Source organism: Leopardus geoffroyi, chromosome C2, assembly GCF_018350155.1.
Source record: "Leopardus geoffroyi isolate Oge1 chromosome C2, O.geoffroyi_Oge1_pat1.0, whole genome shotgun sequence".
In the NCBI taxonomy this organism is placed as follows: Eukaryota; Metazoa; Chordata; class Mammalia; order Carnivora; family Felidae; genus Leopardus; species Leopardus geoffroyi.
The window spans coordinates 157,662,905-157,686,097 of NC_059333.1; the positions used below are offsets into that span (position 1 = coordinate 157,662,905).

Below are 23,193 nucleotides of genomic sequence, written 5' to 3' on the forward strand. Positions count from 1 at the left end.
ACGTTTATTTATTTTTGGGACAGAGAGAGACAGAGCATGAACGGGGGAGGGGCAGAGAGAGAGAGGGAGACACAGAATCAGAAGCAGGCTCCAGGCTCTGAGCCATCAGCCCAGAGCCTGACGCGGGGCTCGAACTCACGGACCGCGAGATCGTGACCTGGCTGAAGTCGGACGCTCAACCGACTGCGCCACCCAGGCGCCCCTCAGTGTGTGTTTTTAACGTTAGATAAAAACAAATGAAAGGATCTGCCTGGTAACGGGTTAGGTTCGTGGAACTTCAGAAGAGCTTTCTCAACCACTTAAAACAGTTAACTATCTCCATACAGAAATACGGAAATTAAATCTATTCCCTTCGGGTTGTAGCCTTAGGAAACCCTTAGGGAGTTGAAAATACCAAATCTACTTGGGTATTTTTTTATCTTTTTTGTGGGGAGACGCATAAACCTGTTGAAGAAGGACCCGTTCGCAAAACAAAAACTCAGCCGTGAACGCGCACTTGCAACACGGTCAACTCGGAATCGGGGCAGTCGCGATACACGTCGCCACCCAGTCCGAACTCGTGAATGTCGAGCGACGTCGCCGTGGCCTTCTTGAAAACTGGTGAAAACTGCGTTGACACGTAGGCGCCGTGCTCGACGGCGCTCTCGGGCTCGCTCCGAAATGGCCTGGCGGGACTTGGTGGCGACGCGTCTCCGTTTCTGGGGAGACCGTCCCCGCGCATCGGGAAGTCGCCTGCGGGGTCCCGAGGGTGTCAGGACTCGCGGAGCAGCTGCTCGGGAAACGCTTTCGACGGTCACGGTCACACACGCGGCCGTGCGGTTTTCTCCTTTCAAGGGCCGTGGCTGCCCTCGGCCGGATCTTCACACGTTGCCGCCGGCTTTGGCGGAGGAAGATGGCGCGTGGGCCTGGAAGAGGGCACCGCGGGGCGAAGCCAAGCTAAGTAGCCGAGACGGTCTGTGGCACCGGCCCTTCCTCACGACCGTCATCCCAGTACGTGGACTCGCTGTTCTTAATGTCCTCTTCCCATCATCCTCGATTAACCCATGTTCTGTCTAACCCACTTCGTCTTCAGAAAAACGTTGATTTATCTCACCTGGTTTCTATTGGTTGGCCTGATGGTGGTGGTATTTTAAAAATTATACCCGCTATAGTGTAGAACAGCGCCTAACAGTATTATAAAAGTTTAATTTGCAATTATTTTAAGCCCTGAAAGCTAAGAAAAACTCGGTAAGGACCTCAGCGTTTGGGCCCTGTCCAGCAAGTAGGAGAAAAAGACTGTGGAGGGAGACGCTCTTGGTAGACACGTCTAAATTCTGCCCGGGATGCAGCCAGGCACACAGTAGGTGCCCTGGTTTGTTGGATAAAAATAATGGGGGGGGGGTGTTAGATGGCTAAAAACAGAGGATGATGAGATGAAGGGGACACGTGCCCTAATGGCCTTTTCCCCTTGGAATTAGATGGGATGACGCCAAACCTCATTTCAGACTGCTCGCTTGTGCCTCTTGCTCAATAGGAAGGTCCTTGAGAAAGAGAAGTGTGTGTTTGTTTATATCTTATCTGTGTTCCATTCCTGTCACCAGGTAAACATGACGGGCCCTAATGTTTGTTTAAATGAGTTAAATATTACAGAAAACGAACTAGAGAAATGAAAACTTAGATTCTGCTCAATTTTTTTTACAGCGTGTAATCGTGCCCCCTCCCCCATGGCCCGGCCCGATATCCTTGCCCATACTGGAACTCCTTTTCCCTGACTTGTGCCTGTATGTTAACATGTCCTGGACTCCCCTCCTCCCTGCACATTGAGGCAGGTCTGCGGTTTGAAGCATGTTACAACATACCGCTATGAAGCTTATTTTAGATCTGATCTTGCAGGCTTGTGGGGCCCACAGCTTTGAAGCAGTTTTGAAGTAAGCTTTGGAACATAAAATAGAGGTGTGGAATTGTGTCCTTATTTTTGTGCCTTTGGCTACCTGACTGACTTGTTTTATACATTAATCTCTCATTTGCCTTATAGTGTTTTAAATTTCCTAGCTGTGACTTGGGAAGATGGTAATGGAAAGCTGGAGGTAAGCTTATAGACAGGGCTTCTCCCAAAAGGAACATCAGATCGTTGGGGATATGGTGTCCTTTTTGTTTTTTAAAGCCGAAGACTTAATTTGTAGGTATTTGGTGTGTTTGGTATTTTTTTTTTAAACCCATTTTGTGTCATGAACAGTTTGTATGTATCAACTCTTCGTTGACTTTAGGTCCTTGTTACAGTTTAAAGAGACTGAACGTGGATCAGGAGCTCCAGTAGATGGCAGGAAAGCCCCTCAGATGGTGTGATCCCCCAGTTCCAAAGTGTGATTCTCAGTTTTGTGCTCAGTGGTAATTAGTTTCCAGAGGACTGAAACCGGCTTAACAAATTCTCAGGAGACTAATGTGTACAAAAACCAGTTGATTGTTACATGAGACTTTGAATGTCAGTCCACTGCAAGCTTATGTTCTTGCATCAGACTAGCTGTATTTTCCTAAATTTACCTATTTTTCAGGTTTCTAAAAAGTTGGTAGACATAAGCTCTTCTTTTAGGTATGGTATAAGTTGATTTGGTTTAACCTTTTTTAGGAACGCATGTGATCTGTTGCTATTCCTGAGGTCACATGATTCTTGTTTGGATTTCTGCCTCAGCTCTTAGAGCTCTTCCTGATTCTGGAATTTCAGTTCATTTATTTCTGTTGCTTCCAAGGCCTTGAAAACCGGATTTCTGCAAGTTATCTTTTGTTTCCAGTTGTTAGAGCAGGACCTTCCGTCTGCTCAACACATTGCAGTCTACCTAGAAGTAGAAGATTCCCAGTAGTTTTAGATTAGTCCTAATTTTGTTCTCAGTTATCAGTTTGTGGGTGGGCTATGTTGCTCTGAAGTTGTCAGTTAAACAGCTTGATAAAATTTTTTTGGATTTACTATCCAGCTTCAGTATCAAGATGAGTTCATTAATCAGCAGAGGTAAGAAGAGTTAGCGAAGTTGTGTTCCGTTTCTACTTTTGACTCTTCTAGCTGCTGTCAGGGGATTAGAAGGAACGGTTTTTTAATCATTAAGGAAGGCTTCTAAGACTTCATTCTTGTGTTACTTCATGTAAGAGAATTGAACTTCAGAGTCCTTAGCTATCAGCGTCTCTTACCAATTAGAGAACTACTTATTGATCACTTTCTTTAGATCATTTTTTGATTTGTCCCATAGCAGAGCACCATGAAGCAAGCAAATAAAGTCTCCTAGGATGCTGAAATGGACTGTCCTAAGCCCATGTAAAACTGCATGTATTTTGTTTGTAGTTTTCATCAGGGTCTCACTCAGATCCTTATTTGGTTAATTTTACATAAAATTCTAGCAAGTTCAGCAAATTCACATTTTCATCCTTCAACTTACAGATAGGTAATATTAGAGACCTCTTAGAGACTGGCACACTGATAGCAAAGAAGAGAAAGAATCATGAAATCATAACCAAAAACTCTTAAAAAACATGATATTCCTGAACAACCAGTGGATCAAAGAAGAAATTAAAGGGGAAGTGAAAGTTTCTGAAGACAAATGAAAATGGAAACACAATATACTAGAACTTGTGGGTATGCAAAACTAGAACTTGGGATGTAGCAAAGCAGTTCTGAGTGGGAAGTTTGTAGCAATAAATGCCTACATTAAGAAGCAGGAAAGATCCCACATAGAAGGAAGGAAAATAGTAAAGAGCAGAAATAAATAGAGAACAGAAAAAAACAATAGAAAAGATTAACCAAACTAAAAGTCAGTTCTTTGAAAAGATAAACAAAATTGGCAAGCCCTTCGCTAATTTTATCAAGGAAAAGAGAGTGAGAGACCCAAATCAACAAAATTATAAATGAAAAAGGAGCTATTACAACAGATACCACAGAAATACAGAGGGTCAAAAAGGCTGCTATGAATAACTATATGCTGACAAACTGGATAACCTAGAAGAAATGGGAAAATTCTACATATAACCTACTAAGACTGAATCAGGAAGGAAGAAATAGAAAATTTGAATAGACCAATTACTAGTAAGGAGATTGACTCAGTAATCAGAAATCCAATTGGTTAATTTTACCAAACATTTAAAGAATTCATACCAATCCTTTTCAAACTCTTTGGAAAAATCAAGGAGGAGGGAACATTCCCAAACTGAGTTCATGAGACCAGCATTTTCCTGATACTGAAGGCAGAAGAGGGCACTGTAGAAGAGAAAACTACAGGCCAATATCCCTGATGAATATAGATGCAAAAATTCTCAATGAAATACTAGCAAACTGGATTCAGTAGCACATTAAAGTGATTCACCGTGATGATCAAGTGTGATTTATCCCTGGGATGCAAGGATGGTTCAACATTTGCAAATCAGTTATTGTTACTAGAATTGAAAGAAGAGAATCATGATCATCTCAATAGATGTAGAAAAAAGCATCTGACAAAATTCAACATCCATTTGTGGTAAGAACTTACAGTGGGTGTAGAGGCAGTGTACCGCAACATAATAAAGGCCATATATGACCAGCCCACCACCACCATCATACTTAGTGGTAAAAGGTTGAGAGCTTTTCGTTTAAGATCAAGAACAAGACGCTGTCTCCTATTTAACACAGTATTGGAAGTCCTACCTAGGGCAATCAGGCAATAAAAACAGAAGACATCAGCATTGGAAATGAAGTAAAACTGTCTCTAGTTGCTGATGACATGATTTTATATAGAGAAAATCCTAAAGACTCCCCCAAAAACTCTTAGAACTTAATCAGAAATTCAGTAAAATTGTAGGATGCAAAATTAATGTACAAAAATCAGTAGCATTTCTATCCATTAACAATTTTTCTGAAAATGAAATAAGTTGATCCCATTTACAATAGCATCAAAAACAATAAAACACTTAGGAACATATTAAACCAAGGAGGTGAAAGATCTCTACCTTGAAAACTGTAAGACATGATGAAAGAAATCAAAGATACAAAAATAAATGGAAAGTAGCCCTTGTCTATGGATTGGAAGAATTAATGTTGTTAAAATGTTAATACTACCAAAAGCCCATTCCTATTAAGATTCCAATGGCGTTTTTTACAGAAATAGAAGAACATGCCTAAGATTTATATGGAACCACAGTAGACCCAAGATAGCCAAAGACATCCTGAGAAAGAAGAACAAAGCAGGAGGCTCATACTTTCTGATTTCAAGCTATGCTATAAAGCTGTAGTCATGAAGACAGTGGTACAGGCATAAAAACAGACAAATGGAGTAACGGAACAGAATCAGGAGTCCAGAAATGAGCATATATGGTCAACTAATGTTTGAAAAGGGAGCCTGGAATCTTCACTGGAGAAAAGACCGTCTCTTCAATAAATTGAAGAAAATTGGATATTCACATGTAGAAGAATGAAACTTGACCCCTGTCTTAACACCACTCACAAAAATTGACTTGGAAGGGATTAAAGACTTAAATGTACGACCTGAAGCCATGAAACTCCTAGAAGAAGACAGGAAAAAACCTCCTTGACGTGATTTCTTCAGATAGGACACCTAAAAGCACAAACAATAAAATAAAAAATACGTCAAACACAGAAGCCTTCTGCACAGGGAAAGAAGCCACCAACAAAGTGAAAAGACAACCTATGGAATGGGAAAAAAATATCTGCAAACCGTGTATCTGATAAGCGATTAATATCAAAAATATATAAAATAACTCCAGCTCAACAACAATAAAACCAAATAATCCAGTTAAAAATGGATAAAGATCCTAAATAGACATTTTTCTAAAGAAGATATATAAATGGCCAACAGGTACATGAAAAGATGTTCAATATCACTAGTCATCAGAGAAATGCAAATTAAAACCGCAATGAGGGGCGCCTGGGTGGCGCAGTCGGTTAAGCGTCCGACTTCAGCCAGGTCACGATCTCGCGGTCCGTGAGTTCGAGCCCCGCGTCAGGCTCTGGGCTGATGGCTCAGAGCCTGGAGCCTGTTTCCGATTCTGTGTCTCCCTCTCTCTCTGCCCCTCCCCCGTTCATGCTCTGTCTCTCTCTGTCCCAAAAATAAATAAACGTTGAAAAAAAAATTTAAAAAAAACAAAACAAAACAAAACAAAAAAACCGCAATGAGATACTCCCTTGTGCCTGCTAGAAAGGCCATCATCAGAAAGACAAGAGATAACAAATGCCGTTGTGGATGTGGAGAAAAGGGAAACCTTCTGCACTGTTGGTTGGAATATAAATTGGTACAACCAGATGGAAAACTGGAGTTTGCTCAGAAAACTAAAAATAGTACTGTATGATTCAACAATTCCACCTCTGGGAGTATATCCAAAGGAAATGAAAATACTAACTCAAAAAGATCTCTGCACCCCCATGTTCAGAGCGGCATTGTTGACAACAGGCAAGACATTAAAACAACCCTAAGTGTCCATCAGTGGATAAATGGGTAAGGGAGTTGTGGTATATATATGTATACACACACACCATGGGATATTATTCAGCTATAAAAAATTAGGAAATCCTACCATTTGTGACAATATGGACTTGCAGATGTTGTGCTAAGTGAGATAAGACAGATAAAGACTGTATGATCTCACTTATATATGTGAAAATCTAAAACCAAACCAAAACAAACCCCACACTCAGGGAAAGAGATCAGAGCGTGGTTACCAGAGGCAAGGGATCGGGATTAGAAAAAGGTGTTCAAAAAGTATAAACTTCCAGTTATAAGAGTAAATAAGTACCGGGGATGCAATGAACAGCATGACGACTGTAGTTCACACCGTTGTGTGGTATATAGGAGAGTTAAGAGAATAGATCCTAAGAAATCTCATCACAAGGAGAAATTATTTTTTCTTTTTATTGTCTCTGAGATCATGGATGTTAACTAAATCATTTCACAACATGCGTAAACCAGACTATCGTTCTACACGTTAAAGCTATGCAGGCGTATATCAGTTATTTCTCATAACTGGGAGGAGAACAAACCAAATATGATAGGCCCTCTGTTTACTACATGGAGCCCAAGCCTTTAGCAGTGCTTATGGGCTCTTGGAGGTAGGGTGAGGTGCATACTTGGGAGCAACTCTAACACGGGGATCCTCGGTGGAAGGTAAGATGGAGCCATCAATTATGAGCCAGATGGTCATTGTTTTCCTGCAAATGAATCAAGAGAGAGGAATTGTGGCAAGGGACACAAAGGGCAATAGTGTCATCTGTCCTGGACATCCTCCCTTTGTTGCCAACCTCTAAGGTCTCATTATGATTACATCCCAGCACCTAGCACAGTGCCTGGTAAATAGTGGTGCCACACATTTGTTGAGCACTTGTATCAGTGTCTGCTTTGTGACCCTTCAGTATAAGGACCGATTCCCCCAAGGACACCGCTATACCTCAGCATGGTTCTTTAGCTGGTGATTTTAAGCGATGTAGGCAAACAGGCTCTAATAGTTTTTTTTTGTTTGTTTGTTTTTTTAATTTTTTTTTTTTCAACGTTTATTTATTTTTTGGGACAGAGAGAGACAGAGCATGAACGGGGGAGGGGCAAAGAGAGAGGGAGACACAGAATCGGAAACAGGCTCCAGGCTCTGAGCCATCAGCCCAGAGCCTGACGCGGGGCTCAAACTCCCGGACCGCGAGATCGTGACCTGGCTGAAGTCGGACGCTTAACTGACTGCGCCACCCAGGCGCCCCCAGGCTCTAATAGTTTTAACTTCCTCAATTATCACAAGGCATCAGAGGAGGAATTATTTAATAAATTGTATTGGAAATAGTTAAACATTTAAGGAAGAAGGAATGACAGATTCCTATCTGTGTTATGTGTCAAAACAAATTCCAGGTGAATTAAGGATTTGTATAACACGAATTACACGCCCTCCCCTCCCCCTAAAGCGAACATTTATAAGATCTTGGCCTTTCTAAACAGGAATCATAAAGAAAAGGTAATAGATTTGATTCCAGTTTATGGATATGGTTTGATTCCAGTTTATGGTATGGTTGTACATGTATTTTTTTAGAAATTATAATTAGGAAACAAACCAAGCAAATAATTTGTAACATAGATGATTACTATTCTTACTATTGAAAGAGCTCTTACAAATCAATGAGGAACTCTACTAAAGACAGATGAAAAGAGAGTTCATTAAAAGGTCATGTGAATAACCAATAAAGATGGAAAAGTTTAACCTTAAAAGTAACTGGAGTATTCAGGACTTAGTATAAAGCTATAATAATCAAGACTATATGGTGTTAAGAAAAGGGCATACATATAAATCAGTGGAATAGAATATAGTCCGTAAATAAACCCACACATATGATCAAATGATTTTTCAGCAGAAGTGCTAAAGCAATTTAGTGGACAAAGCCTAAGTAGTCTTCAACAATGTACTGGAACAATTGGGTATCCGTATGCAAAAAATGAATCTTGATCCATTCCTTATACACTTACAAAAACTCAAACGTGCATCATAGACTTAAATGTGAAACATAGGACTATAAAAGTTCTAGAAGAAAACAGAAGATCTCTGTAGCTTTGACTTAGGCAAAGCTATTTTAGAGCATCAAAAGCACAATCTATAAAAGAAAAACTTGATAAATTGGATTTTACCAAAATGAACTCCTGCTTCTTTTTTTAAAAATGTTTATTTATTTATTTTGAGAGAGAGACAGCCGGGGAGGGTCAGAGAGAGAGGGAGAGAGAGAATCCCAAGGAAGCTCCACATCGTCAGTGCAGAGCCCGATGTGGAGCTCAATCCCATGAACTGTAAGATCATGACCTGAGCTGAAATCAAGAGTTGGACACTTAGCCTACTGAGCCATCCAGGTGCCCCTCAACTCCTGCTTCTTGAAAGATCTTATTAAGACACCAACTGGGACAAAATATTTGGAAATCACATATTTGATAGAGAATACATAAAGAATTCTCAGAGCTCAGAAGATATTTGCAAATGATAAATCCAAAATATATAAAGAACTTCTATAACTCAACACCAGAAACACAAACAGTCCAATTAAAAAATGGGCAGAGGACCTGAACAGACATTTTTCCAGAGAGAACCAACAGATGGCAAGCAGACCTGTGAAAAGATGCTCAGCCTTACTAATCATCTGGGAAATGCACATCAAAACTGCAATGGGAGATCCCCTCATGCTGCTCAGAATGGCTAGTGTCAAAAAGACAAGAAATAACCAGTGTTGGGCAAGCATGGGGAGAAAAGGGAACCCCTGTGCACTGTTGGTGGAAAAGTAAATTGGTGGAACCCACTGTGGAAAACAGTGTGGTGGTTCCTCAAAACAAAATTAAAAATAGAAATGCCATACAGTTAGTAATTCTGCTACTGGGTATTTAACCAAAGAATTAAAAAAACAGTAGTTTGAAAAGGTTTATGTACCCTTATGTTCATTGCAGTATGATTTACAATAGCTAGGATATGGAAGCAACCTAAGTGTCCATCGATAGATGAATAGATAAAGAAGATGTAGTTTGTATACACACAACACACCGTGGAGTACTAAGCCATTAAAAACAGAGGAGATCTTGCCATTTGCAGCAACATGGATGGACGTAGAGGGTATTATACTAAGTGAATTAAGTCAGAGAAAGTCAAATACCATATGGTTTCCCTTACATATGGAATCTGAAAACCAAAACAAATGAACAAAAAAATCAGCCTCTTAAATACAGAAAACAAGTGGCCAGAGGGGTGGGGTGCGTGGGGGGAGGGGTGAAACAGATAAAAGGAATTAAGAGGTATACATTTAAATAAGGAAGTCACAGAAATGGAAAGTACAAATGGTATTGTAATAATGTTGTATGGTGACTGCCCTTCTCACGATGAGCACGGAGTAATGTATAGAATCGTCAAATCACTATGTTGGACACTGTGTTGGAAGCTAATATAACTGTGAACGTCAACTATACTCAAGTAATTTTTTGAGAAAGCTTTTGAAGCTGTTTTCAGGAAATGTAAATACGGTCAATATGACCATTTTAAAATAAAGCTTTTTTCTGTATTACTGGAGGTTATATATAAAATAAGAACTCTCAAAACTCAGTAAATTAAAAGGCAACTCAACGTTAAATGAACGAAAGATGCAAACAAACAATTCACCAGAGAAGGCGTAATATAATAATAAGCTCGTGTAGATGCCCACATCATTAGTCATCAGGGAAAATGCAAACTAAAAGTACATCTGTTAGGATGGGTGGGATTTTTTAAACTGCCAGTACCAAGGGCTTACAAGGGTGTGAATGGAACAACTGGAACTCTCATACTTTGAGGATGGGAATGTAAAAATCCTAGCGCCACCGTGAAAAGTGATCAGGCAGTTCCTTTAAAGCTCATGTACACTTAACTATATGGCTTAGGAAGCCCACCCTTGCCTAGGTATTTGCCCAAGAGAAATGAAAATTTAAGTCTGCACAAACATCTGTACACAGATGGTTTTTTTCATAGTTGCCCCAGACCGAAATAAGCTTTGAAACATCTGTGCAGTGGAAGATCATTGGAACAATAAAAAGTGATGACCTGTTGACATGTGCGACACCACGTGCGGGTGTGTCTGAAGCGCAGAGACGGGCCGGAGGGTGAGTGGCCGGCAGCACTGACCAGACTCCCCTTGCTGCACAAGACCCCGCGTTGAACACTTGAAGTACTTTTGGTCCTTGGCAGAAGTTATTTGTGCTAAAAATTAAAGCTAAGATAATTGTAACTGTTCATGCTGTGGAGAGATGGGTCTGTGAATTTATCAAGGGAATCTTACGGAATCTAGTGTCCCCAGACGTACAGGTTGAGAATCACTGTCTCAGTGAGCAGGCTTTTTTTTTTTTTTTTTTTTTTATTACCGCATTACCTTGACATTCTTCTAAAGACGCTTCTGCCTCTCCCATTGAAGTATGTACACTTCATAATGTTCTGTTAAGCACAGCTAATTTTTAATTACTTTTTTATAAGCAATAAATGAATACAAATGAATGTTCTTGTAAGAGAATTCAAATAGTACAGAAGTATATTGAATAAAAAGTATAAAATTCCTTTGGCTTTTCCCTACCAGTCTCACTCCTTCACTTCGAGGCAAGGATTTTTATCAATCCTTCCACGTTCTGCGGGGATCCGTGTGGCACTTTTTGCCTGGACACCCTCACGGAAATCGCCAGCTGAGCGGTGGTGTCCACCTTTTGTAGGAGAGAAAACTCAGAGGCACAGAAGGCAGGTATAACTTGGCCAAGAATACAGAGCTAATTAAATGGCCAAGGTAGGATTTGAACCCAGGCTTGGATGCTTTAGCCCAGGCATGCTTTTTCATTAGGCCTCACTGAAGGAAATCACTATCTTTCGCTCTCCATCTACCGAGGTTGCTAAAATCAGATTTGTGAGGTGATTTATGAAAGAATGCGGAGTTGGAAGGGTGTCTGCTGCTTGTCGGGTTTGCACTTGCGTGAACGTGTGCCGTCCCACACGTTTGATAACCTTCGGACTTCTTGAACTTTTTCCTATTTTCTTTCGACTTGAAAAGACAGGTTTGCGCCAGGCGTTAAACCCCTCACTAAAAGAAACTGCAGCTTGTTTTCACTGATACCCCTCCGTCCCCACTCCAGATACTCCCTCTCCTTTCCCTCCTAGCTTCTATTTGAAAGCGGTCCGTAACTGCCCACTGCCCACTGCCCGCGTACCGAGGACCTCCGCGGCGGCTGCCTTCTGGGACGTCCTGTCCAAACGGTATTTGCAGAAGCGTTTGCCGTCTCTTTAGCTTCAGGTCGGTTTCGTTCAGCAAACTTCTGAGGATGCAGGGGACATGTGCTGCTCTGGAGCTCCGGGTAATGGAGGAAAACGTCTGCGGTTACAGCTCACCGTGGCGATGCCCTGGTTGCCAGCTGGGAGGGCGGTTTGGGGGGATCTCGGGGAGCTGGAGGTCAGCGGTAGGAGCCCTGGAGGACTGTGGGCCCATACCGGAACTGGCACGATCTTCCTGATGCGGAAGTGAGGGGACGCCTGTGGTACAGAGTCCAGGATGCCTCCTAAGTTTTGATTGGTAGGTGGAGGTGCCACAGACCACACTAGAACCCAAATGAGACAAATACGCTTGGGTACAAAGTGACGAGCTTAGTTTGGACAGCATTGAGTTTTGAAGTCCCCAGGTGGATTCAGGTGTGGGAAAGAACTGTTTTGAAGTAGGTATGAGTGATGGCATTCATTCTTTCTTTTTTTTTTTTAATGTTTATTTATTTTTGGAAGAGAGAGACAGAGCGTGGGTGGGGGAGGGGCAGAGAGAGGGGGAGACACAGAATCGGAAGCAGGCTCCAGGCTCTGAGCTGTTGGCACAAGGCCCGCCGCGGGGCTCGAACTCATGAGCCGTGAGATCACGACCTGAGCCGAAGTTGGATGCCAAACCGACTGAGCCACCCAGGCACCCCACTGATTTTCTTTTTTTTAAGTTTATTTATTTATTTTGAGAAAGAGCATACGAGTCAGGGAGGGACAGAGAGAGGGAAAAAGAATCCTAAGCAGGCTCCACACTAACAGTGTGTATTGCCCTGACACAGAGCTCAAACTCACGAACCATGAAGTCATGAGGTCATCACCTGTGCCGAGATCAAGAGTCAGACGCTTAATCGACTGAGCCACCCAGGCGCCCCTATTCTAACTTTCTTTTTAAGAGAAGAAATGATTGCTGGTTAAATAATAGAAAGTTGCTTCTAACTGGAGTGTTGGTAAAACCGGAAATAAGGTAGATACCCTAAAACATGGACTTGTCCAAATTCTTCATTCCTTGTCTACCCCACTCTTACCACTTGGAGAGTGGTCTCTAGTCAGGCCCCTCAGAACCAACCACTGATCTTGTTGGGAACAAGAATCTTCAGCATCCGGAGCTCTAGGTGGTTTTGAATGCAGATGTAGATCCTGTTGTGTAGGTAGGAATTCACACCAGAAGACCCCGGTACCAGAAACAAAGGTCGTGAGACCGACACGCTTCTGTAACAGTGCTGCTCTTCTAAGAAAGCATTGCTTTCTACGTTCGTTTTGGGTCATACGTCGGTTGCTGCTAACCACAGTTGGAACTGAAAAGTGTTTGCTTAAATCCTGCCGGTTTTAAGGGGTGTCGTGAAAGGTGCCGTACTTCGTCTGTAGTGGTTTTAGAACATTCTGTTGCTGCTTTCGTGACTGATGGCTACACTGATAAAGTGAGAAGAAAAAAATAGAGGTTTCTGCCTAGAACTTTTCTCCTGGTCTTCCCATTTTTATTACTTTCTAATCCCTGCTCTTTTTTTTTTTTTTTTTTTGGTCTCTAGATAATTCACTTCAGAAGTGACTTTTTAGAAGACCTCTCAGCAGTCATGACACCCTCCAGCCACCCCCGCCCACCCTTTGACAGTAGTGTTTCCTCAAATTGTTAGTATGTTCTTTTAGACTGTTTTGTTTTCATTTTGATCTTTTGTTAGCCTTCCTAAAATGATCTTTGTAGTTTAAACTCCACCTCCAACCCTAGAAATGGCATAATTAAACTGTGTTATGACAGTTGACCTACTGAATGTTAGCAGCTAAAGGAGACTTCACTGCTCATTTTTGGCAGCTCGAGGGAGACCAGTAACTCCCAGCCTTTATATCAACAAGGACTTCATTATCTTTCCACCCCTTCCCACGGTTCCATAAGTTGGAAGTGTTTTTTTTTTTTAACCAGAAGAACTATATGTATTAAGTAATATTTTCTTTTTCCATTTTTTTTAACAAGGGCCTATACCTGGGTCTGAAGTCAAAACATTAAGTTTGATTTTTCAGATGGTTGATATTTGTTAACCTGTGTACAATAGACAATTCCGTTAACATTTTTAAAAAATAAAAAATAATAGAAAATCCCCATTCCATGTTCTTTCTCTCACCTGTCTCCCTCCATCCATCCGCCATAAAGACTTGGCGAATCTCAAGCTGAGTCTATGATCGCTATACCTCGGGAGTGTGTAGTTTTATAAGCAAGTTTTTTTTAATGGAAAAAGATATTTTAAAATACAAAAATGAATTTTTAGGGGTGCCTGTGTGGCTCAGTCAGTTAAGTGTCTGACTCTTGGTTTTGGCTCAGGTCATGATCTCACAGTTCGTGAGCTCGAGCCCCGCATCAGGCTCTGTGCTGACAGCGTCGGAGCCGGCTTGGGATTCTCTCTTTTCCTCTGCTCCTCCCCTGCTTACGCATGAGCACATACTCTCTCTCTCAAATAAATAAACTTAAATTTAAAAATCTTAAAAAAGGAATTTTTATTAAGATGTGTGCCAACTGCCTCCCCCATTTGAGGGGAAAGTAATAGATAATCTTTCTTGTTGCCATTCTTAGCCCTGTGATACCACCTGTCTTGTCCTGGGGATCCAAGATTATGAATTACCACCTTTTTTAGCTGTATTACCAAGAGGCCTTTCCTGTTCTTCTCCCCTCATCTCCACTGGTGTTTCTTGTTGGCTTTGTGCCTTCTGAGCTATCTGTCGTCTGTTTCTCACAGTGAATTGGGAGTCCTGTAAGGGCACGGGTGTCCCCCATTCATCTCTGTGTCCCCTGTGCTCAGGAGCAGTGCCCGCCCAACACAGACGGATGGGGGCGAGGCATTGCAGCCTCCTTAGAATGTGTGCTGGGCTCTGTCCAGAATACTCGGCACGCGTTCAAGTTTTCTGTTTAATACCCACAACAACGTTAAGAGGAAGTGTGTTATTGCTACTGTGCCCATTGAACAGTGGAGAAACACGTTTAAATCACTTGGCTAAAGTCATACCACTTTGTTTTTATTTAGTGACTTTTTATCTCTTTCCTTTGGCCTTAGGATGGAAAAGTAAAATCATTCCAAGACAGTAGAATAAGAAGAGAAATTAAAAGTCTGGAAAATAAATAAATGGCATAAGCGGCCCCGCGAATAATCAAGTTGTCCCAGTGAGAGGGTCATTTGCCCTTTCTAAAACTTTGTCCTCCTGACCGCACTGCTGTTCTCATCTAGTTTAGATGCTTCGCCTGATGTCACTTAGCTTTGCAGACTACCAGGCATACTTTTCCACATTTCTCAAATATTCACCATCTGTATGTTCAGAAATTATTTGATCTCTGACCGGAAGCAGTGGAAACGGTATATATATTTGTTATTTTTCTTCTTTTACTCTTCTAATCGTGCACCACTTCCTAGCAAGTGGAGTGTGTGAGTTTGCTTGGAGAAATGATCCTGCAGAGAACCTTTCCAAAGAATTGGACTTCCTTGTTACTGTTGAGGTTGATACTTAACAGAAAGTTTTCTTTAACCTGATAAGAACTTGGGGTAATTATTAGTTGATATTTATATTATTGCTTATGCTTTTAAAACATAAGCTTTGTGTAGTTGCACTGTCAGATATCATCTCCAATTTAGCATAGAGAAAAAGTAAAAAGCTAAAAAAACAACCTAGTTTATTCACAGTTGAAATACGAGATGGTAGAAGAAATAATGTAACCAGATTCATTTTATACAAATTGTTGTTTTGTAGGATTTATATGGAAAGACGAATTTAGTGTGTCTCAAATACATGTGTATTAATGGTTAGGCTTGGTTATAGTAGTAACCTCAGACATTGTCAATATTTGAACAACAGAAGAAAGTTTTAATTTTAACTACCCTGATGTTTATTTTTATGCATTTTTATTGCGAGCCATTTAAAATCCCTTTCCCTCCTTCGGAGAAGAGATAGCCAAAAATAAAATAACACAAAATAAAATAAACGAACCAAAAAAAAAAAATGTGGTGTGTTTCCCTCCTTGTGTAGTGAACATCATTGAAAAGGTGAGTTTACTTTATCGTGAGTTTCTAGAATATAACTGCTTTGTGAAATGAGGGAGGGGCACTGCGTTAAAGGAGAATAAATGTAATTGCCACTTGTTCACAGTAGTGGCTTGGGAGTTGGGGCAGGTGACCCCCCAAAATAGCAGGTTCAGGTTGTTGAAAGAGGGTTTAGGTTAACCATCAACTAGGTAAATTTCCTTTGAAATTCCTACTAAGTTACAACTAGAATTGGGATTATAAATTCTTCTCACCGGAGGTTTAAAGAGCAGGTGCAGCTAGCCACCATCATGCAGATTGTTGGACTTTGCACGAGGATGGCCCTCTGCATTCCAAGATCAAGGTAAAGAAATGTGGGTCAGTGAGTGGAGCCAGCTTGCTGTCCTCGGGCGGTAGGTCACATAATTCATGCATCCTATAAGCAATGCCAGGCAGACCTCTTAGGGACACTGCAGAGCTTAAGGTTCAGACTGAATGCTCTTTAGGTCTCTTTCATTCTTACATATGTAATGTTTTAATTTTAGTAGATTTTTCCATCTGTTTCACTTATTTCCACTGAAGCATCCTTAGTAAAATTTATCGTATACGTACAAAAAAGTCACAGGTGTTTATAATTTTGGGTTTCTGCCTTATTGCCTTCTTTGTTTAGTTTGGACCAAGGAAAAGATATTTTATTAACAGATTATAATTCTGCTGGAAAATAATATGGATCCTTCATTAGTTTGAGTGTTTAAGGTTAAGTGAAAATAGCAGTTGAGTATTAACAGATGTGGTGACAAAGTCTACGTGGCTTGCCTCTCCATTCTTTGTGGTGGCCTTTTTCTGGTAGAAAGCTTCTTGAATTCATCATCTCTTGTTATGCGAATGTTTATGTAGCATGTCTATACTTTAGTTTCTGGAATGAATGAATGATTTGTGCTATCCTTCCTAAATGGAGTCCTCCTTTTTTCATTTGAAAAGCCATCATTTTTCCCACTGATTGGTGAGTTTGTTATTTAATGGCAAGAAGTGTAGGGGGTTATTTGTTATTGTGGGAGTTAATCTAATGCTACAGTTGGGAGGGTCCTCAGATGTCAGCTCGTCCGGACTTACAGTCAGTACAGGAATGTCTTATGTAGAATGTTAGACAGTTGCTCAGCCTTTGCTGAAATACTTACAGTGATGGAAAACCTACTATCTTTTCCAGTGCTTTCTTTAAGTAGCCTCTGCTGTTTTTAAGCCACAGTGTGGCTCCTGGTTACTTACACGTTCAGACCTAGCTCTGGCCTTGGAAATAATATATAACCTGTCTTTTTCTTTATTGACAACACAGAAATAGTTCTGTCCTCTCTGAATTTTAATTTTCTTAACTATAAAATGGCTGTGACTGTGACTTAACATTATCTGGTTCTCTAACCAGGATCGAGGTAAAGAACAACTGAGATAATTGTGATATTAGGCAAGATCCGTTTCATGTCTCCGAGTATTAATAGTTTTTTCTCTGGTAAATAATGTCATGAGAAAAACAGCAGTCTGTTGTCCAGTGGTTTGGGAACCTCGATTGTTACTTTCCACTTGATGTTCTTGCCATTAACTAATGAATAAATGAATTAATTTGTTGAACATTTATTGACCATTCACCCTGTGGCTGAAGTGAATAGAAAAACAGTGAACAAGACAGATACCTTCCCTGCCTTATTGGGGCTTAAGATTTCTTCCCTAAATGTTTTTTGTTGTTGTTGTTGTTATTGTTTTGAGATATAAATGCTTTTCACTATTCAAATAAAATAATGTTGTTAGTCTACTTTTGCTCTTCTTAGTGTTTTTGGTTTTCTGACTCGTCCAGTATCTAACAGTCTGTCTTTTAATTTGTAGATATTTGGAGTCTGGGAGTGATCCTTTTCATGTTGGTGTGTGGACAGCCACCCTTTCAAGAGGCCAATGACAGTGAGACATTGACCATGATCATGGATTGCAAATATACAGTACCATCCCATGTGTCCAAAGAGTGTAAAGAGTAAGTAAAAACAAACAAAAAAAGAATGTGGAACCTTAAGTACTCATACAAAAACCAGAAGTTTTATTTTATTCACACGTCAAAAAAATTTGAGGTGACTTCAGCACCTGAGCATCTGGGTTTCTTTTAATTTTCAAACTTGATATTTTGTTCTTGTTAAGTGTATTTGGGGGGTCAACCCAGAATATGACTTGAAATTTGATATTAGAGTACAAAATGTATTAGTCTGTTTCTTAAATATATTTGTTTTCTTGAAATCCATTGCATGCCTCTTCAGCCTCCAAGAATGGTAGTTATTCACTTGAAATGAAGATATTACCATGGGAACTACCTTTCTCTTTTTGCATCAGCAAAAAAGCAAGACCACCTGGAATCACTTTAATAAATTCCAGAGAAAAGTTAAGGCATATCCCATCCTGAAATATCCCATCCTGAAACCACCAACACACCATTTTGGTGTTACATAAGGTGTCCCGTGATTTTATTCACAACATGACTCTCCCCAGTCAACAGAAGAGCTCTGTTTTGGTTTATAGGACTGTGGGAAGCCAGCAAACAAAAGTACACTCAAGTTGACTCTTCGGAATTCAGAGTACTTTATAGTTCTATGATAAACGTAGTGACAAATATAAAAGAACTGTTAGAAGCTCAGTATTTCATTGACATTTTGTGTGTGTGTATTATTTTTTTAATGAGTGATATTTTTAAGGAAGTTCAGCTGAGATTGTAGCTACTGCTTAAAGGATTTTGCTGTAGTAGCAAAGAGTTTAGTTTTTCCCATCAGCTGGTAAGAAAATCTGGTAGCTTGAGACATCTTTTCTGCAAGTGGAGCCCCATCTTAAGCCATGTGGTGGATGGTTAAGAATTTACATACTCAAACTCTCTGGATTCAGATACTGGCTTCTCCAGCTACTAATGATGTGACAGTGGTAGAACCTGTTCTAGCTGAAGAAATAGAACAGTAGTAATATCTTAGAAGCCTTCTGTTTCTCCTTCCTAGAGGGATTATTTTTAGTAATCGTAGGACCATTCATTTTTCTGCTTTTTCCTATATCAGTTTTGCTAACTTGTGTTTTTTAAGGAGTTTGTCCATTTTATGTCAATTTTCAAATTTATTGGCCTTAAGTATTTATATTTTCTGATTATATTTGTAAAGTGTATAGATCAGTGGGGATGTTGCACGTTATCATTCCAATATTGATAGTTTTTGCCTTCTCTTGATAAGTCTTACCTGAAGTTTGTTCATTTTATTAGTCTTTTTCAAAGAACTGCCTTTTATCTTTATTAATTTGCTTGTATTTTTTGTTTTATGTTGTGAATTATATCTGTATTATTTTCCTTCTACCTGTTTCATGGGCTAATTCTTCCTCTTTTCTTTATTTCCCCCCCCTGTCTTATGTTGGATACTCAGCTCACAAATTTTCCTGTTCTAATGTCAGAGTTACGGCTATATAAATTGCCTTCTGGCACCATTTTTCTGGCATCTTAACTAGTTTTGATTTATAGACCTGTTATTCAGTTCTGAGGATTTTCTAGTTTCAAATGGTTTATTTAACCTGTAAGTTTTTAGAAGGGAGTTTTACATTTCCAAGTGTATAGAGTTTTTGTAATTAGCTTTTCGTTCTTCATTTCTAACTTAATTGCATTGTAGTTCAAGAATATAGTCTATATAGTAACTAGTTTTTTGTTTGTTTGTTTCAAATTGTTGAGGCTTGCTTAATGCATAGCATGGAGTCAATTTTTGTAAAGGATCCTTTTGTTCTGGAAAAGAATGTATATTTTCCAATTGTTGGAGTCAGTTCTATATACCTTAAGATCAAGCTTGTTAATTATGCCGTTTAAAATTACATACATCTTTTCTGAGTTTTTTGATTAATTACTTGATATATCACTTACTAAGATATTCTTCCACTGTGATGGTAGATTTACTGTTTTATTCTTGGAGGTCTGTCAGTTTCTTATTTGATTGTTTTGAGGCAATGTTACCAGGTGCGAATTGTTGTATCTTACCAGTGAATTGAACTTACATATCACTCCTTATCTCTAATGATGCTTTTTGCCTTAAAGTCAATCTGTGTTATCTAGTTTTAGCTAGCCAAACCTGTCATCTTTGGTTAGCATTTATGTATGCTATATAGTTTTCCATTCTTTTCCTTTATTTTTTTTTTTTATTATTTTTTTTTTTTAAATTTTTTTTTTCCACGTTTATTTTTATTTTTGGGACAGAGAGAGACAGAGCATGAACGGGGGAGGGGCAGAGAGAGAGGGAGACACGGAATCGGAAACAGGCTCCAGGCTCTGAGCCATCAGCCCAGAGCCCGACGCGGGGCTCGAACTCACGGACCGCGAGATCGTGACCTGGCTGAAGTCGGACGCTCAACCGACTGCGCCACCCAGGCGCCCCATCCATTCTTTTCCTTTAAATAAACTAATTTTATCATCTTGTTTTAAGTACATCTTTTTTTTTTTTTTTTTTTTAACAGCTGGGAGCTGTTTTCGGAGCCATCTAAGCATTCTTGTGTTTTAATCAGAGAGTTTCCCATTCATATTTATTGTGTTCACTGAAAGATGTAGATGTATTTATGTTCTTTTTATATGCTTCATATTTGTCCTCCTTTTCTCTCTTTTCTTTTCTTTTTTTTTTTTTTTTTTCTTTTTGTCTGTTCTTCTTTGGGATTGATGGAAGTTTTTCTTTTTCACCTTATTATGGCTCTCTCCCTTCAACTAGCTTGGAAGTTATAGTCTGTTTTAACACACACATACATGTTTGTATATTTAATTTAATAAAATTGAAAGTTAATCCTTATGTTTATTCTCTTCCCAAACAACCCAAAATCCTTAGAATACTGTATCATTCAATATTTCAGTAGCCTTTTTTTTTTTAACTCCACAAATTAGACAGTATTATTATATGTAGTAAAAAATTGTTTAGAATTACCCAGATGTTTCATAAGAACTTTGTATATCCTTCTACTTGGGATCACATTCTTCTGCCAAAATTATACCCTTTAGAATTTCTTTGATGAGCATTTGTTGGTGATCAGCTTTCTCAGTTTTTCGTTGAAGATAGCTTTATGTTACATGTGATCTTTCTCAGGTTATTGAAGATGTTATTCTACACCGTCTGATATGTCTTCTTGCTATTGGGAAGTTAGCTGTTCAACCTCCTGTTGTTCGTGCATGGGTGATTTGTCTCTTCTCAGGCTGCTTTGAGAGCTTCTGTTCATTCTGCTTAGGATGTGTTGGGCTTCCTGGATCAGGATTTGTTTTCTTCCATGAATTTGGAAAATCCTTAGCCATTATATTTTCAAATACAGTTTCTTGCCCATTCCCTCATTCCCTTCTGGAACTTGGGTTAGATGTGCGTTAGGTATTTTCACTCTTGTCCCCCATGTCTTTTAACCTTCGTATTTTCTACCTCTTAGTCCACCAATGCAGGGTTATTTCTTTGGCTCTGTCTTTGAATTCTAATTCTCTTTATGCCTAATTGTCCATTGCTTTTTTTTTTAATGTTTACTTATTTTGAGAGAGAGAGAGAGCAGAGGAGGGGCAGAGGGAGAGAATCCCAAACAGGCTCCACGCTGTCAGTGCAGAGCCTAATGCGGGGCTTGATCTCAGGAACCATGAGATCATGACCTGGGCTGACATCAAAAGTAGGCTTAACCTACTAAGCCACCCAGGCCCCTCCACCCACCTTTTTTTTTTTTTTTTTTTTTTAAGTGTTTCTTTATTTTTGAGAGAGGGAGACACAGAATCCAAAGCAGGTGCCAGGCTCTGAGCTGTCAGCACAGAGCCTGACATGGGGCTGAACCCATGAACTGTGAGATCATGATCTGAGCCAAAGTCATGCACTTAACCGACTGAGCCATCCATCCAGACGCCCCAAGGCTTCTCCATGTCTTTTTTTTTTTTTTTTTTTTTTTTGATGTTTGTTTATTTTTGAGAGAGAGAGACAAAGTGTGAGCTGGGGAGGGGCAGAGAGAGGGGGAGATACAGAATCTGATAGGCTTCTGCATGTCTTAAGCATATTCAACACAGTTACAGTCTGTGTCTGAAAAACTCAGTATTTGAAGACTGCATTCTGATTTTGCTGTTGTGTGTTTTTTGTTCCTGCTACAGGTGCTTGTTTCTTTTATATTTTTTGACTGTGAGGTTGTATGCTTTGTAATATGTGGGGAGTTCTTTCGGTTCCATTGCTACAGAGAGGGTTTGCATTTCTTTCTTGTAGGAGCCCAGGAGCACCTCCAGCTTAAAATCACTTTAAATTAACTTCTTCCCCGTATGTTCCACGCACACATTATTAATTTGGACCACAAACATGTGGCATGTTTGAGGAGCCGCCTGTGGCTAGAAATTCTTAGATTTCCATGCCCGACCTCCACAGCCAGTGTCGAGGCAGGCAGGTTTCCTGCCTGATATCTTAGCAGTAGATTTGTTTCTCATTTCTCAACAGAAGCTGGGATCCCAGCTCCTTACGAGCGCTCTAGTTGTGCCCCCTGCCTTCAGTAGGCCCTACACATTATATTCTGTTTTATGCACTCACTGTAGCCTTCAAACCCAAAGCAGAAGCAGTCAGGTCAAAGGCTAGCTTTGTCATTCGCCATCCAAGACTCCCGCTTTGACTCCATTTTTACCTGAGTACCCCTTCCTTCCATCTTGATGCATGTGTGCATTTACTATTTTGCCAGCACGGTGCATTTTAAACAAGATGCATGTGGCATTTAGGGTCATTCATTTTTCCGGAAGCAGAAGTTGGCTCATGCACTCTATCCTGTGTGTCATTGCTGATCATCATAGCTGGTTCTGCTATGTCGCTAAGCCACAGTTAATCAAGGACAGATGTTGATACCTAGAGTTAATTGTAGATGATGGGAAGCTGTTCGGCTTGTCAGTATATCCGGCAATTGTGTTTTTCTATTTATTAATTTGATGACGCTGAATTTTCTTTATTCCCATCTGCCACACCACCATCACCACCACCACCACCACCACCACCGGTGAACCTAATGGAATTGATGGTCTAAATGTAGGGAACAATTCCGATGAATAAAATAATCCACCGTTACTAATCCCTTCCAGCAGTTTGCTCTAACAGTGAACTTACCTTCCTTTCCAGCCTGATCACACGGATGCTACAGAGAGATCCCAAGAGAAGGGCCTCCTTGGAAGAGATTGAGAATCATCCTTGGCTTCAAGGAGTGGACCCTTCGCCAGCCACAAAGTATAACATCCCCCTTGTGTCATACAAAAACCTCTCGGAGGAGGAACACAACAGCATCATTCAGCGCATGGTGCTCGGGGACATAGCGGACCGAGACGCCATTGTGGAGTATGTCGGCACTCATGCGCATGGGGCCATGGGTTTAGGATTCGTGGAATGGGCTCTCCTCTTGACTTGCCAGGGCTTGTGGCCACCGT

The 23,193-nt window shown here is 40.2% G+C and overlaps 1 protein-coding gene across 3 annotated transcripts in view; it reads left to right on the top strand.

Annotated features, from left to right (window-relative positions):
* The window catches only part of SNRK (SNF related kinase), a 58,965-nt gene that overhangs the window by 25,641 nt on the left and 10,131 nt on the right, over positions 1-23,193 (top strand). The window contains exons 2-4 of one of the 3 annotated variants that reach the window (XM_045436764.1): positions 835-1,339; positions 17,634-17,775; positions 22,892-23,104. In XM_045436764.1, the coding sequence (XP_045292720.1) occupies positions 17,663-17,775; positions 22,892-23,104 (326 nt within the window). In that variant the 5' untranslated portion in view covers positions 835-1,339; positions 17,634-17,662. Of the gene's footprint in view, positions 1-834; positions 1,340-16,621; positions 16,762-17,633; positions 17,776-22,891; positions 23,105-23,193 lie in introns of those variants that run through there. The other 2 variants (XM_045436765.1, XM_045436763.1) reach the window with 2 other exon arrangements.